Source organism: Cebidichthys violaceus, unplaced genomic scaffold, assembly GCF_023349555.1.
Source record: "Cebidichthys violaceus isolate CVI_PGR_0920_01 unplaced genomic scaffold, fCebVio1.0.p SCAF_7, whole genome shotgun sequence".
Lineage (NCBI taxonomy): Eukaryota > Metazoa > Chordata > Actinopteri > Perciformes > Stichaeidae > Cebidichthys > Cebidichthys violaceus.
In genome coordinates this window covers 5049633-5063631 of record NW_027176927.1, presented here as the reverse complement: position 1 = coordinate 5063631, position 13999 = coordinate 5049633, and the positions used below count along the sequence as shown (strand labels likewise).

Here is a 13999-nt window from a genome sequence, read left to right as displayed (position 1 = left end):
TACAAAAATCGCAACGACAGCATTACTCCATGGAATTAATTATATTAAAACATTCAAGCTATTTAAAAAGCTCCTTCAGTGAGAGGCTGCTTCCCTCGTGTGAAGGAAAGGAACCAGAGCTCCTTCCTTCCTGCTGCTGTCACACTTAACAATCAACACTGCTTCAGTAGAAACTGACAATTCACTCGCGCAATATCAATGAAACTGTTCAATATCAATATTTCCTTTAAAATGTTCAGGTATATTTAGCTTTTTAACAGTTTAAGAATTGATCATAGGTGTAGCTTGTTTTAGTTTTTTTCTTGTTATTGAGAACGAGAATTTATTAATTGACAGTTTAGCTATATTTACAGTTTTACCTTTTTTTTTTACTTCTTTGTTACATGTTCAAAGTAAATAAATACATATAAAAGTAAACAAAAGGATTGTCACTGTCTATTCATATTCATCAACATGAATCCCATTAGTTTATGACTGTTTGAAAATAATTGGTAAACCCGTGCAAGATAGGAACATCGTTTGTTTTCATGGACGGCCAAAGGGTGCAGTTTAAATGTTGCAGATGCAAGGAATTGTGGGTTGGCATTATCTTCTTTCCTTTAGCAAGGGAAGGTCCAGTGTATCCTATGCTAAAGGAGCTAAGAAAAGAAGCATTGAAGCACCTTTCCTTAGCATTTAGGCCAAATCCTGGTCCCAATCCCTGTACTCCCCAAGGCCATAAACCCTTAACCTTCAGGGATTTATGGACGTTACCTGCTAAATGTTTGAGTATGAGAGACTGTAAGGGCCTGAAATGGTGTAAACATGAATGGGACAGCACTTTGCTGCAACATATCATGTTACCATTATGTACAATTGTGGGTATTTATTTGAACTATTTACTCTCTGAGTAAAACAGACTTTGCTGGAGTGTCTCAAAGTCTGTGAGGGTTTAGGGCTGTCTCGCAGACCTTTTGAGCCCTTTATGAAAACTTTCTGTAAGTCTGCATTTCTGCAGACTTTGCCTAAGGGAATTACCCACAATTCATAGCAATGTGACGTTCAACACGGGGTTATCACTGGAAGCATGAAGACGTTAAAAAGTTAAACCAAAACAACAGCACATGGGTGTTCAGAATGGCAAATTACGTTTATTTAGAAACATTAAGGATTGAAGATGGAACATAAAAACACATGAAATCAGGGGAATGGAAACAAAGATTATATTACACAGATTTATTGATCAAACATTTCACTTAGTCATTGAAGCTGTTTTGACAAACACAAGTAAATAGATTATGAAATTACCTCTCATCATGTGAGGAAAGAGCCTGAAAGACATTCAAATTAGGGAGTAAAAAGTTCAAATAAATACCCACAATTGTACATAATATTTTTTGACGTTGTCATGGTACCGTGATATGTTGCAGCAAAGTGCTGTCCCATTAGTATTTACACCATTTCAAGCCCATATGGATTTATACACTCAACCATTTACCAGGTGACATCAGTATGTCCCTGGTGGTTCAGGGTTTAAAGCCTAAGTGTGGACAGGGATTGGGCCCTTTTATCATGGTGGCCACTTAGATACTTTCGGGCCATTTCACTCAGTTAGGAACCTTCCGAAGGAAAAGGGACTTTCTAACCGTAGCCATATTGTGTTTGTAATGTAATCAAATTACCATAAAAATGTTGACACACACAGTGAAAGTGGGGCTTTCTGTGTTTTGGGGCAGGTGGTTCAATTGCCGGTTAGTAATACATTTAAAACAAAAACTTCACATAGTATTTGAAGATTTTAATATTATTATTATAACTGTATTTAATTGTTCACGTTTGGCTCAAAGTTTTATCCAAATCCGAATTTATTATTGTGTAAAACAAAGGGGAACAACAAGGCAATAACATCTTGTTGTTTTCCACAGAAAACAAATAGTTAATGGATCAGCGCGACTCTAGTCGAGCATTTACGGTAGCAGCTGCTCTTCCAATCCCGCAGCACTTGCTCCTCCTGCCTACGGTCACATCTTGTTGCCAGAACTTCAGTGACAGTGGATTTTTTTCTTCTGTTATTCACGCTCTGCGTCATTTCCTTCATTTAATCACTGTTTTGCAAGACATCTCATCGAGGCGCCGGTCCAGTGTTGCTGCAATTTTATATCCTTGCTCGCAGCCCGTTTGGAGTCGCTTTTGGATGTTTTATTATGGACGGTTAGAGAGCACTGATCCGTCAACCGACGTTAAGACCTCTCAGCTTTAAGGATAAGATTCTTATTTAGAAACAGTTATATAATCGGGTAAAAATACTGACGTTTTGAGCGCACGTATTTCCGGTACGTTTAACAGCTTATTATTTATTGTATTCGGTTGTGGCAAGACAATTCCCGTCCGTGTTCATGCCAGATCTGCAGCGCTTTAGTTTTCCATACCATAGCATGAATCCTTTGTTGGGGTCCAACGCGCATCTCCAACAGCATCCGCAGCAGAGTCAAGCTCCCGGACACCCGGACTCTCCTTCAGGCCTCCTGTCCGACATCGTTTTCGGTGGACCGGACCCGACCTCCTTTTTGCTGGGTGAGCAGTCCGGGCCGGGGCCTGATCCAGCGGGCCCTGACTTCACCACACCCTCACAGACGTCACTTTACCTCCCCCACAACCACAGTCACTACCACCATCGTGTTGTATCGCACCCCCCTGCTGCCATGGCGCTTAGAAACGACTTGGGATCCAACATCAGCGTCCTCAAAACTCTCAATCTGAGGTTCAGATGCTTTTTAGCAAAAGTGCATGAATTAGAGCGCAGAAATAAGATTTTAGAGAAACAACTGCAGCAGGCGCTGGATGCCAACAAAGGCTGTCAAGGTGGATGCTGTGAGAGCAGGGGACACACCCAGGAGGCAGGTGTTCAGACCGGATTTGTCGGGACCATACCTCTCAGGCCTGGCTCCCTCCCCTTCCACAACACCAACAACTCAGCCAGGAGGCCTACAACACTGTTCACGCCTCCACTCGCTACAGCTCTCCCGCCAGCAGCCGCCGAAAACTCCAGTTCAACCCAAACAAATGCCACTTGTAACCCAGCCATCACCATCAGCCAGGCCTCCCCCTGTGTGGACTCCCCTAGTTCTGGTTATAAAAGTTTCTCCAACACCAGCGCAGGTCCAGGGAACCCTCCTCCACGGTTTCTCCCGGGCACCATCTGGTCCTACAACCACACACGCAAGTTTGGCGGTGTGGACCGTCTGACCAGCCCAGGAGTGTCCTGGGTGCACCCTGATGGAGTCGGGGTCCAGATTGACACCATCACCCCTGAGATAAGAGCCCTGTATAACGTCCTGGCCAAAGTGAAGAGGGAGAGAGACGAGTATAAGCGCAGGTAAATGGAGTAAAACCCTTTTATTGTGCTTGTAACAGGCCTACAGAGGCATGAGGTTGTACTGTAGTTTCCTTAAGTGTGTGTAATGCTGTACTTTGGAGCAGTGAGCAAAGCTATAAAGCAACTGCAGACCAGCTGTCTCCAACAGAAGCAGCGTCAGCACAAACCCCTCTCCATCCATCACATCCAGCCTGACCCTGCAACCCTGCATCACGTCTGACCACAGAGGCAGGTGCTGCTGCTAGAAATACACCCAAACAAATTAACACGCCACCAGCTAAATATAAAGAAGAATGAAGGTCAAATATTAGCAGGGACGTGTGAAGCTCAGTCTGCTACACAAACGTTCACTTCAGAGTTCATGATGCTCCCACGATGACTCACCCATGGGTGGCTTAGTTTACAGGACTATTATGAAAAGGCCATCCTGAAATAGAGGTCAGGTTGATTGTACAGCAGACATTGATTTTATGGAACTGAGAAGATGAAAGACTGTAATGATGGTCCAGGGTTTGTCTAACGACAAACCCTGGAGGTGGTCCAGTTAGGCCAGTGTGAATATTCAAACAAACCCTATGATGCTTCAACAGCACCCATAGTGATTTTACTGGGACTTATGGACATTTGAGATTTACAACTGTAAGCTTTGCAAATTTTAAGTTTGACCTAGAGCTGAAATTCTTAGTTGATTAATTTCTTTAAATTATTATTTAAGCAAATTTTAGGCATTGTACTGCCATAATAATTAATCAAGAGAATAATCGGCAGATTAATTAATAATGAACATAATCGATAGTTGCTGCCCCAGCATCATGTAACATCTCTGAACCCACAACCACCTATTCATCATCAGTGTACCAGTTTACCACAATGTGTCACGATGACATCACCAGTTCAAATCTGGATGCTTAGGGAGACAGCTGTCTGAGTTTGATCACATGGAATAACTCACTGTGATCGCTCTCTTAGGGTGGATTTTCCCTTTAAATTATTGGAGGAAACAACCCACATCTGTTAAATCCTATCGTGACTTTGAATGACATGGGGCCAGCTTTGGATTACCTATGATCTGTCCTGAGTGAACTACAGTAGCTCCATGTTCCAGCACATTGAATTCCCTCATATTATGTCCAAATGAGCAGCCATGCATTCTTCACGGTGGAGATCCTGACCACAGTATAGTGGGCTCTTTGTGAATGAGGTAGAGGGACGACACTAACAGCCCAAATATGTGTGACATAAGATACACAATTTAATTGTATGGAGACTTGAGAGTTGCTCACCTGAATATTTGTGTTTTGTGTCACTACCTGTGAATCAAGGTGTGTGACATACATGTCCCACTTAGTGTTCAAAACAGTTTCTGTTCAGCCCTCTCGTGGTCTGGGCTGTTTCTCCACCTCTGTGAGCTAACTGTAGGTGTCAGTTTTCCTCAGGACAATGGGACATTAAAGCCTGTTTCTCCAAGTGAAACTAATGTCCGTTACCTATGCAGTCAAATATAACAACGGATTAATAATGAAATGTCTGTTGTTGCTCCTGTGAATTAATTTCTAATATCTAAACTCACCTATGAATTAATTTATTTTATAGCTTTTGGTGCATTTCGCTTATTTTTTCAACCTTTTTTTTCACTCTTTCACAGCTCTTTTATTTATTAATGTTTACTTTTTTGTTCAAAGACAACTTTTCTTTCTCCCCCTTTACCCTCCCTAAGTCCTCGCCCCTCACTCTCGTCACTCTGCCCACCACACTGTCACATTGTCTTTTTCACATCAACCCCACACAATCCCCCACTCTGAACACTTCCTCTCATGCTCGCAGCCTCTCTTCTTTCCCACTGCGCATCCCCCTCTTCACACTCCACACTGTATCTGCAATGCAGCATGCACTGCAAGCTGTGACTGCTGGATGGGGGCTTGGCTTGCAGAAGGATGCACCTCTCTGCTTTCTGTTCGCTCCCACCTAACTGATCAAACAAGCATCCTCGACAACAGAAACAACTCCTGTTTCATGACTCAAGTTTCTTTCAGATTTAGTATTCCCTAAAGGTCCCGATGTGCCGCAGCATTCTGCATTTAAAACAGCATTTATATAAGAGGCTACATCCTCTGCAGTGAGTCCGTATCCCCTGGGCACGTGTGCTGTATGAAGTCGCTGAATCTGAGATTACATACATACAGGATCTGTGCTCAGGCTTTTTAATGTATTAAAAGTTCAGATTCATGGGCGGGCCGTCTTGGCTGCACCACAGTAGCACACAATTCATCAAACAATTGATTTATCAGTGAGCGAATAAGCAAATCTCTCTCTTACACTTTTCACATTTAAACCTGATTGTTTCATTCAACTCGTATCCAGATTTGTATCCTAACAAAATTTAACAAAATTGAATGTTGACTGATCCCGAAATTGCAGTTTTTTATATGGCTAGTTAGATGCACTTAACATTGAATAACATCTGCCAAAGTGCTTTTCAGCTCTTTTGTCCTTTCGACCTTCTGAAATAGTCACGTCATGGATCCATTTTTACTGTAGTGGGCTTTCTAAGTGGATGTGGAAGATGATTAAATGGATGTGTATGTGAAAGCCCATGGTCTGTATGTTCTCTATTTACATTACAAGACACTAAAATATTGTTTACTTTTTTATATCCATGTGTTTCTTAGATGGGAAGAAGAATACACTATGAGGATGGATCTGCAACAGAAAATTGCAGACCTACAAGAGGTAACTTTGTGTAAGCCTTTTTGTGTGTGTGTGTGTGTGTGTGTGTGTGTGTGTGTGTGTGTGTGTGTGTGTGTTGGTAGACTAGACATGGCTGGAGACCAACAATGCAGTGGGTCTGAACTGAAGGTGTCTTTGAGTATTTGAAAGCCAGAGTCATTAAAACAACCAAAACAAAGTGCTGTGTGCGATACTTCAGCTGTGGCTTAGCTAAACTACAAATACCATGAACATTACACCATGTGTGTTTTCCTGGCCCTTTAATAATATACAGTGTGTTAGTGGTAAAATAGCTTAAATGACACTTTTTGCTAAACTGTTAACATTCGTAAAAAATGTGTTAGTTTGAGCACAGTATGCTGCAGCTGCAACAGTGATCAGCAGCAAGCTCCAACTCTGCTGCCACGGATTGTTTCCGTTGTGCAGTAGTCCTACTTCTAAGCTCTGACTCATACAAAGGCTGTTTCACTCTTTTGTTATTGGTTTTCTTTTTTCTTTGGCCACTGACCATTGACTGATTAAAAATACACCAACCATTCTCTTTCAAACATTATAGAAATGATGTATTTTGAATGAAATAGAGCTTTTTTTCAAATATCAAATTCACCTGCTGTCAGGTTGATTGCCATATTTGTGCTTCCTGCAGCTGTGTCTTTATAAACCAAACGGTCTGTTGATTTCCTGTGTGTGTGTGCGTGCGTGCGTGCGTGCGCGCGCGCGTGTGTGTGTGTGCGTGCGCGTGTGCGTGTGCGTGTGTGTGTGTGTGTGTGTGTGCGCGTACACATACACCTGTGCCATTGCCAGGAACCTGTACCTGACCTCGTTTAGCAGGCAGCACATCAACAACAGGAGACAAGCAGTGAAAAAAACACTTGAGACTGAAAAGGGTCCTGACCAACATTGTAGCATATGAATAAGTCAACAGAGAGAAGAGAGAATTATGATGCCATTAGACAAATCTACAGCTCCAGAAGAGATTATGCATTTAGGATTTACAATGATTTGTACACTTTGCAGATATAGACTTTTAATAATTCTATTGATGACCTCTGCTTGCATAATGTGACCTGTAATTTCCAGTAAAGAGTTGTGGCAGGACATGTGGGTGTGGGGGTGTTTGCACTTGTATGTGTTTGTTCTTTACGGTTTTTTTTATGTGTGCAGGACCTGCAAGAGAGTGAAGGCTGTCAGGATGAGCTGGCTGTCAGAGTTCAGCAGATGAAGGCAGAGCTGGTTCTCTTCAAAGGCCTCATGAGCAATGTGAGTACAGTGCAAACCATGCAGTCATATACTCTAAGCTATGCACATGGGCACTAATAAGAAAAATTATATTATTATTTTACTTTTATTAAGAAACCCTTCATAAAGGGTTCATAAGTTGTAACTAATGTCTTGAGTGTGACGTCTTTAATTTAATTTCTGGTATGTATCTCTGTAGAACCTGTCAGAGTTGGACAGTAAGATCCAGGAGAAAGCTATGAAGGTGGACATGGACATCTGCCGCAGGATCGACATCACCGCTCGTCTCTGTGACGTAGCTCAGCAGAGGAACTGTGAAGATGTGATCCAGATGTACCAGGTACCAGCACTAAATCCGACCAGTCAATGTTATCATCTCTGGTTCTTTTATATCTTTCACGTTGTGCTGGACAATGTGGCAAAATCTTCTATCCCGATATAGGTCATTTAATATCTCCAGAGCGATATATATCACGATATATATATATATATATATATATATAGATATATATATATAGATATATATATATATATAGATATATATATATATATATCACGATATATATCACGATATAGCCTGTTTTCTGGTAATTCAATAAATTCATAGTCTATATAAAAAAACCATTTCTGCGCTTTTGTAGCCTATTTATACTCTTACCCTATATGTATACCCTAGTTATATAATTTAGACAACTTAATTGGGTAGCAAAATATCTCAATATTTTATTTCACCATGACATTCCAATGAAAAACTATAAATTATCATAATGAATTATCGCCAGCCCTAATGCCATGAGTTATCAAGTCCCTTTATGTGAAAGTTTGCCTTGATAGCAATGGTCTAAATCCTGATTGTGTCCCTGCAGGTTCCTAACAACCAATCATCCCTAAACTGCCGCCGGAAACAAACTCCTCTGTCTTTCAACGGTAGCGAGTGTGATGAACCTGTCAGCACCTCTGAAAGTGATGGGGGAGTGGTCAAAGATGAAGAGCACTGTGGCTCATCAGCCAATCAGATCAATGAGGAGATGCAGAGGATGCTGAACCAACTGTGGGTGTTCTGACTTTGAAATATGATATAATGTTACTGTCCTTCAGTCCTGCATTTCAACAAGTTATTTGTCAATGTGTGTGTACATTTATGTTTTCATTTTAGACGTGAATGTGAGTTTGAGGATGATTGCGACAGTCTGGCCTGGGAGGAGACTGAAGAGACACTGCTTCTTTGGGAGGACTTCCCAGGATGCACTCTGCCTCCTGACCCCACCCACCCACCAGGAGAGGTAGGCCAGGGTCACACGACTTATTTCAATGAGATCAGGTTTAAAGGAATGGACTTGGACCTAAATACAGGGGATGGAAAAAAAACATTGGCAACACCTAGACAATGTAATGCAATCCAACTTTTTGCTATTACTTTTATAAGTCATTCATGCCTGGCCTTCAGATGCAGTGAAGGTCCTATTCAGGCTTTTATTTTTTTTAAAGCAAAGTAGAATTTGTGTCTGTGATCAGGATCTGCACTTTTTTTCCCCCTTCAGACGGCTGCATGTGTGTATTGATATTATTGGTTCAGATTTCAAAGAAGCTTTTAAAGTTCTGATTGATTGAGTTGATGTGCAGAGCGGCAACATGATATGTTGGTCGATACAGTTTTGTCTCAGGCGTTGACACAAACCTTCACTGCTCTACTATGGCAGGGCCGTTTCAGGACAAAACACTACACACAGACACCCACACATACACACATAGACAGACAGGCAGGCAGACAGATGCACTGTCTGTGCCTGTATTGCTATTCAGTGTGTTTGTTTCCAAGAAATGCATGTAGGTGTTTGTTTTCATTCACCGGCTGTGTGGTACTTGAACAATCAGTGGAAGAGAGGAACTGCATTAGTCAGTGAAATTTGAGCGGATAGGAGCATAAAGCCATCTGTACTTTGATAGTCGTGTCACCTCACTGTCTGATGTACTGTTTACTGTGTTACTGCATTTTATCACGTGTATTTCCACATCCTGACCACATCTATCTCTCTCTCTCTCTCTCTCTCTCTCTCTCTCTCTCTACCAGGATGACTGTCTGGAAAAGGTGATTAATGACACAGAATGTCTTTTCAAGTCCCGAGAGAAGGAATACCAAGAGACAATTGACCAGATTGAGGTCAGACACAGATTTTTTAACTTTTCATATACGTTTTTTCTTTCTTTTTATGATCAGTGTTATTTGTTTATTCTAATGTCCTTTTCTGGTGCAGCTCTCAAAAATTCACAAAAGATGATTTACATGATGACACCACATTAGATGACAGACAATTTTTTACATCTTTTAAAGATACTTTGATGAATTCCTCAATCAAGTCTCAAGATCCACTTAATTAATTTGTGCCTCCTGTTTTCTTGTTAGATTGTGTTGTACTGCATCATTTCCTTTATTCTCCCACATGTCCAAACAAACATCTCTCAAAATGATTCTTTATTTAGACATGTAGCCAGCGCCTCACAGTGTTTTACAGAAGTAAACACACATTTTAATGGTAAACACACATACAGCATTTGCAATTTAACATTTGTAATATGACTGACTGCATGTTTTCTGACTCCAGGTGGATCTGGCCACAGCAAAGAGTGACATGAACAGACACCTCCACGAGTACATGGAGATGTGTTCGATGAAGAGAGGCCTAGATGTTCAGATGGAGACCTGCAGGAGACTCATCACACAGAGTGGAGACAGGTAACACACACAAACACGCTGGCTCTCAGTCTACATGGTCTATCTGCCTGTCTGGCCATTTGTTTTTCTTTTTAAGTTACACTTCACCATAAGTCCCCTTACAACATTTATAAGCAGTATATGAACATTTAAAGGAACAGTGTGTGAGATTTATTGGCATCTAGTGGTGAGGTTGCAGATAGAAAACAACATCACAACCCTCCGCCCCCCCTTCCTTTCCAAGCGTATCAGAGAACTACAGTGGGAGCGGCTGATTAAATTAGGTTTCACTTTCGATTACACGTTGGTGCTTGTTGAACAGATGTTCGAGTATTGGCTTTTTTTTTTTTTTTTTTTTTAACCTATACCTATAGGTATATATTGTATCCTTTTCCAGTACATAAAAAAACAAATGAAGAGTGACGCGTGAATTTTTTTACATTTTTGCATTTCTTCACATTCCAGCATGTGTTTGTGTCTCACAGTAACTCTGAGGCGCCTGCGTCCACTGAGGACGGAGACCAGAGAGAAAGCGACAAGTCCTCATCGTCGCCGCCTTCTTCCTCGAGCGCTAGAAGATCTTGACACTTCCTCACTCCGGCAGCAACGGGGGCTGTGCTCACGTGACCTCCACAGCATCCAGCTACAGTACCACACTGACGCAATACACACCTGTAACTATGGCACATGAACCTCTTCATTTACGGAGTAGTTTTGTTAATTCTTCCTGCTGTCCACGCAAGTCAGCTTTGGTCCGAGGAGACCGTTTAGCACTGAAACTGTGATTGAGTATCTGGATTTTTGTCCTTACTACTTCATGCAGATGTCACTGATGTCCCGCAGGGAGGAGAGGTCTTCTTATAGTAGGAAAGTGAATCTTATAATGTAATCCTATGTATGTGAGTGTCCTTTGAAGATTCAGAAAGTTGAAGATCCTAATTGTATTGTAAGTAAACAGGCTGATGTCCTTGCAGTGCAGTGCTGTATGCTACTGGAAAGCATAGCAGGACTTATTCACTCCAAACACAGTAAAAACACTTGATATCTGGGTATCTGAAGCTAATCGAGCAAATACATGTTGTAAGGTCACTGGGGTCTTGTAAAGTCAACTTCACACAGTTACAGGCCTGTTATTATAAAACTATCACTAAACAAACAAAAAGGGGATAGTTTGAGTCTTGAAGTAACAAAGGTTGTCCTGGAGTGTATTTCTGAGTTTGATTGGTCAGTTTTATATTGATAATGATGAGCTTAAGTCTTTAAAGTCTAATAAGATGTCTTGATTCAGCATTTTGCTGCCTTACAGCTGCAGATTCAAAGCTTGCTTTCTATCGGTGTAGTAACTAATGAAACCACAGGCAAAGCAAACCTTATTTCATAAATAAATCAAAACATCTCTGCTATATTTAGCGAAACATAAAGTGGAAAAATGATTAAAGAAACAACCAAAGCATTAGCTGTGGAGCTGCAGAGTTGTGTCTCTGAATATCAACATGCCTCCTCCCTCTTGCCAATACGAATTAGGTACGATCCTGAAAACAGTAAATAGAAAGTTTTGGTTGTCAGTCATAATTTCAATCCATTATTTATCTGCTGTGAATTACCTGAATCCAAACTGGATTGTTACCATGTTATTTATTGCTGATGTGCTTTGGACTTTTTTATTATTATTATTATTATTATTATTATTAGCCACCAGCATCAATGTCAGCCGGAATTGTTGAAAATAAATTTGGAAAATATCAAAGTAGCGCACCGACAAGATCATTTACAACATTTCATAACAACAACCAAAAAAAACATCTGAAATACATTGAACATCACAGATAAATCTGTTAATGGTGCCTCATAACAAACCCAAAGTTCCAGGTGAAAGCAGAGATGGATGTTGTCAGTGTCCGAGGGAAGCATGTTTGTTTTTGCTTAAAATTCACCCTCTTGAAGCTGATCTAGAGTCAGTGTTGGCTCTTCATTCTGCTCTCTGGCAATAATCATATGGTGTGATAAAGTGCACTGTAGCTGTTACTAATTAGTTTTATTTTCAGCAGTATTGTCTAAGATTAGAGTCAGGTCCTGGATCGTTTGAGCAGAGCTGCATGGTTGAATCACTTAAAGAGGAGAACAAAAGAAAGTCAAAAAATAGAATAAGTTAGCCATTTAGTGCCAAAATGGCCAGATTGTGAATCAACAGAAAGTTGCTGTAAAAAAATCAAATAAAAAAAAAAATGAATATAGCTGCCGAAGCTATTTCACCAAGGTGCTTGATGTATATAACTAAACCTATTTTTCAGCCTGTTTGCACATAGAAAGGAAGAGCAGAGCAAAAATGTATATGAAACAATCAGCACTATTACTTGTAAAACATGTAACATAAAGATGTCGACACGCTGGAAATAGAAAACTATATTTGTTCTATTATGTTTACTCATCTTCTACATGTTGCAGGTGGGAAACTAGAATAATGAATTTAACAGGAACACATACCTCATTTCCTTTATTTCTGTTTTCCTGGGTACATTAAACCATGAAGTTTTTACTCAGACACACTGCTACAGTAAAACATATATTAGCAAACTGCTGGAAATCATCACTGTCGGGGAAACGCCCCCCAAACCATCACTGCTCTTTTATCAGACACTGTTAAATATATATGCTAAATATAGTCCTGGCTGTAGTTTCTTCTGTGTGGTTGTACCAGTTGATTTATTTATTCTGCTTCCACTGCGAGTCACACCTCAGCACTTTGTTTCAATAATAAAGACGGTAAGAGGACAGAATTTAATCTTGTATAATCTCGTGCATGTGTGGCTGTTGGATTCAGCTGAGTGCTGATCGCAGTTTTTCCACTACTGTTTGAATACAGAAGGAGGATGCCAGAAATAAATTGTGTGAGACATAAAACACGCCATTTCCCTTTTTGTATAGTTTTACTTTCATGCACTGAGTGAGTCTCTATGTATGCATGTGCCAGTGTGTCTGTTTTGGGGTGTTATGTCTGTATAGTGAGTGTGTTTAAAAAGACTTTTACTGGTGCAAATGTACAACATGAAGAAGAACAAAACATTAGTCTAATTTGATATTGTCTCTATGTTTAGCATTTGAGATTGAGCTGTCTTTCTGACAATAATCACCTAAAGAATTTGAAATATCTAAATTAAATGACAATGGAGTTTTTCTTTTTTTCCATTGATACTTTTTTCTTTATGAGTGTACGTGGTTGCCAAATAAAGTCAATTTAAAAATAACTCACGTTAAAAAAAGGAAATGCAAATGCTTTAGCGAAATGACTATACGATGACTTTGATATTATATGCGTAAAGGAACTATAGCTTTGAATATCTACTTGTGTTCAAAGACTGCAAACGAAGAATGTCCACTGTCACACACATGGAAAGAAATTTGAATTAAGATAAATTATTGGATTGCCCAATTTAGTTTTTCAGTGGAAAAGATGGCGGTCAATGACAAGATATGGCATTTTTTTTTGTTACTTTAATGTTTTTACAGAGAAGACAAAATAATTGGATTCGATTTGTGTCGCAAAACAATTTGATGATAATCCTGAGTATTGATCAAGTTCTCCAGATGTGTGACGATGCAGCTTTAAACATCAAGACAGTAATTTAGGCTAAAAGAAGCTTCACTGCAGAGCTATGTAGTGTGTCAAGAGAGACTGAAAGAATAAAACATGCAACTGAGCACCAATATTATGTGTTATTACTTGTAAAACGCTACATGTGTTCCCTTTTAGCCTTTTCTGTCTGTCTTAAAATTAAAGGGTCAGTTCACCTAAAATTACAAAAAAAATGGAGTTGAAAGGAATTGTGTTTGTTGCACTCACAGCTTTGCCTTGTAATTGCATTCAAACAAACCAACAGCAGCATCTCTTTCTAGAAATAATGTCGATACTTAATCATCATTAACAGTCTGTGGAAGGAAGTGTTGACGCTGAGCCCTGTCAGGAC

The 13999-nt window shown here is 40.2% G+C and overlaps 1 protein-coding gene across 1 annotated transcript; it reads left to right on the top strand.

Moving 5' to 3' along the window:
• The first annotated feature begins 2002 nt into the window (after positions 1-2002).
• iffo1b (intermediate filament family orphan 1b) lies at positions 2003-13739 on the top strand. Its single transcript, XM_068735846.1, has 9 exons — positions 2003-3355; positions 6025-6085; positions 7247-7342; positions 7521-7661; positions 8188-8372; positions 8478-8604; positions 9393-9482; positions 9925-10055; positions 10520-13739. Exons 1-9 carry the CDS (start codon positions 2376-2378, stop codon positions 10617-10619), a joined length of 1911 nt encoding a protein of 636 aa, XP_068591947.1. The 5' UTR covers positions 2003-2375; the 3' UTR covers positions 10620-13739.
• Positions 13740-13999: the final 260 nt, after the last annotated feature.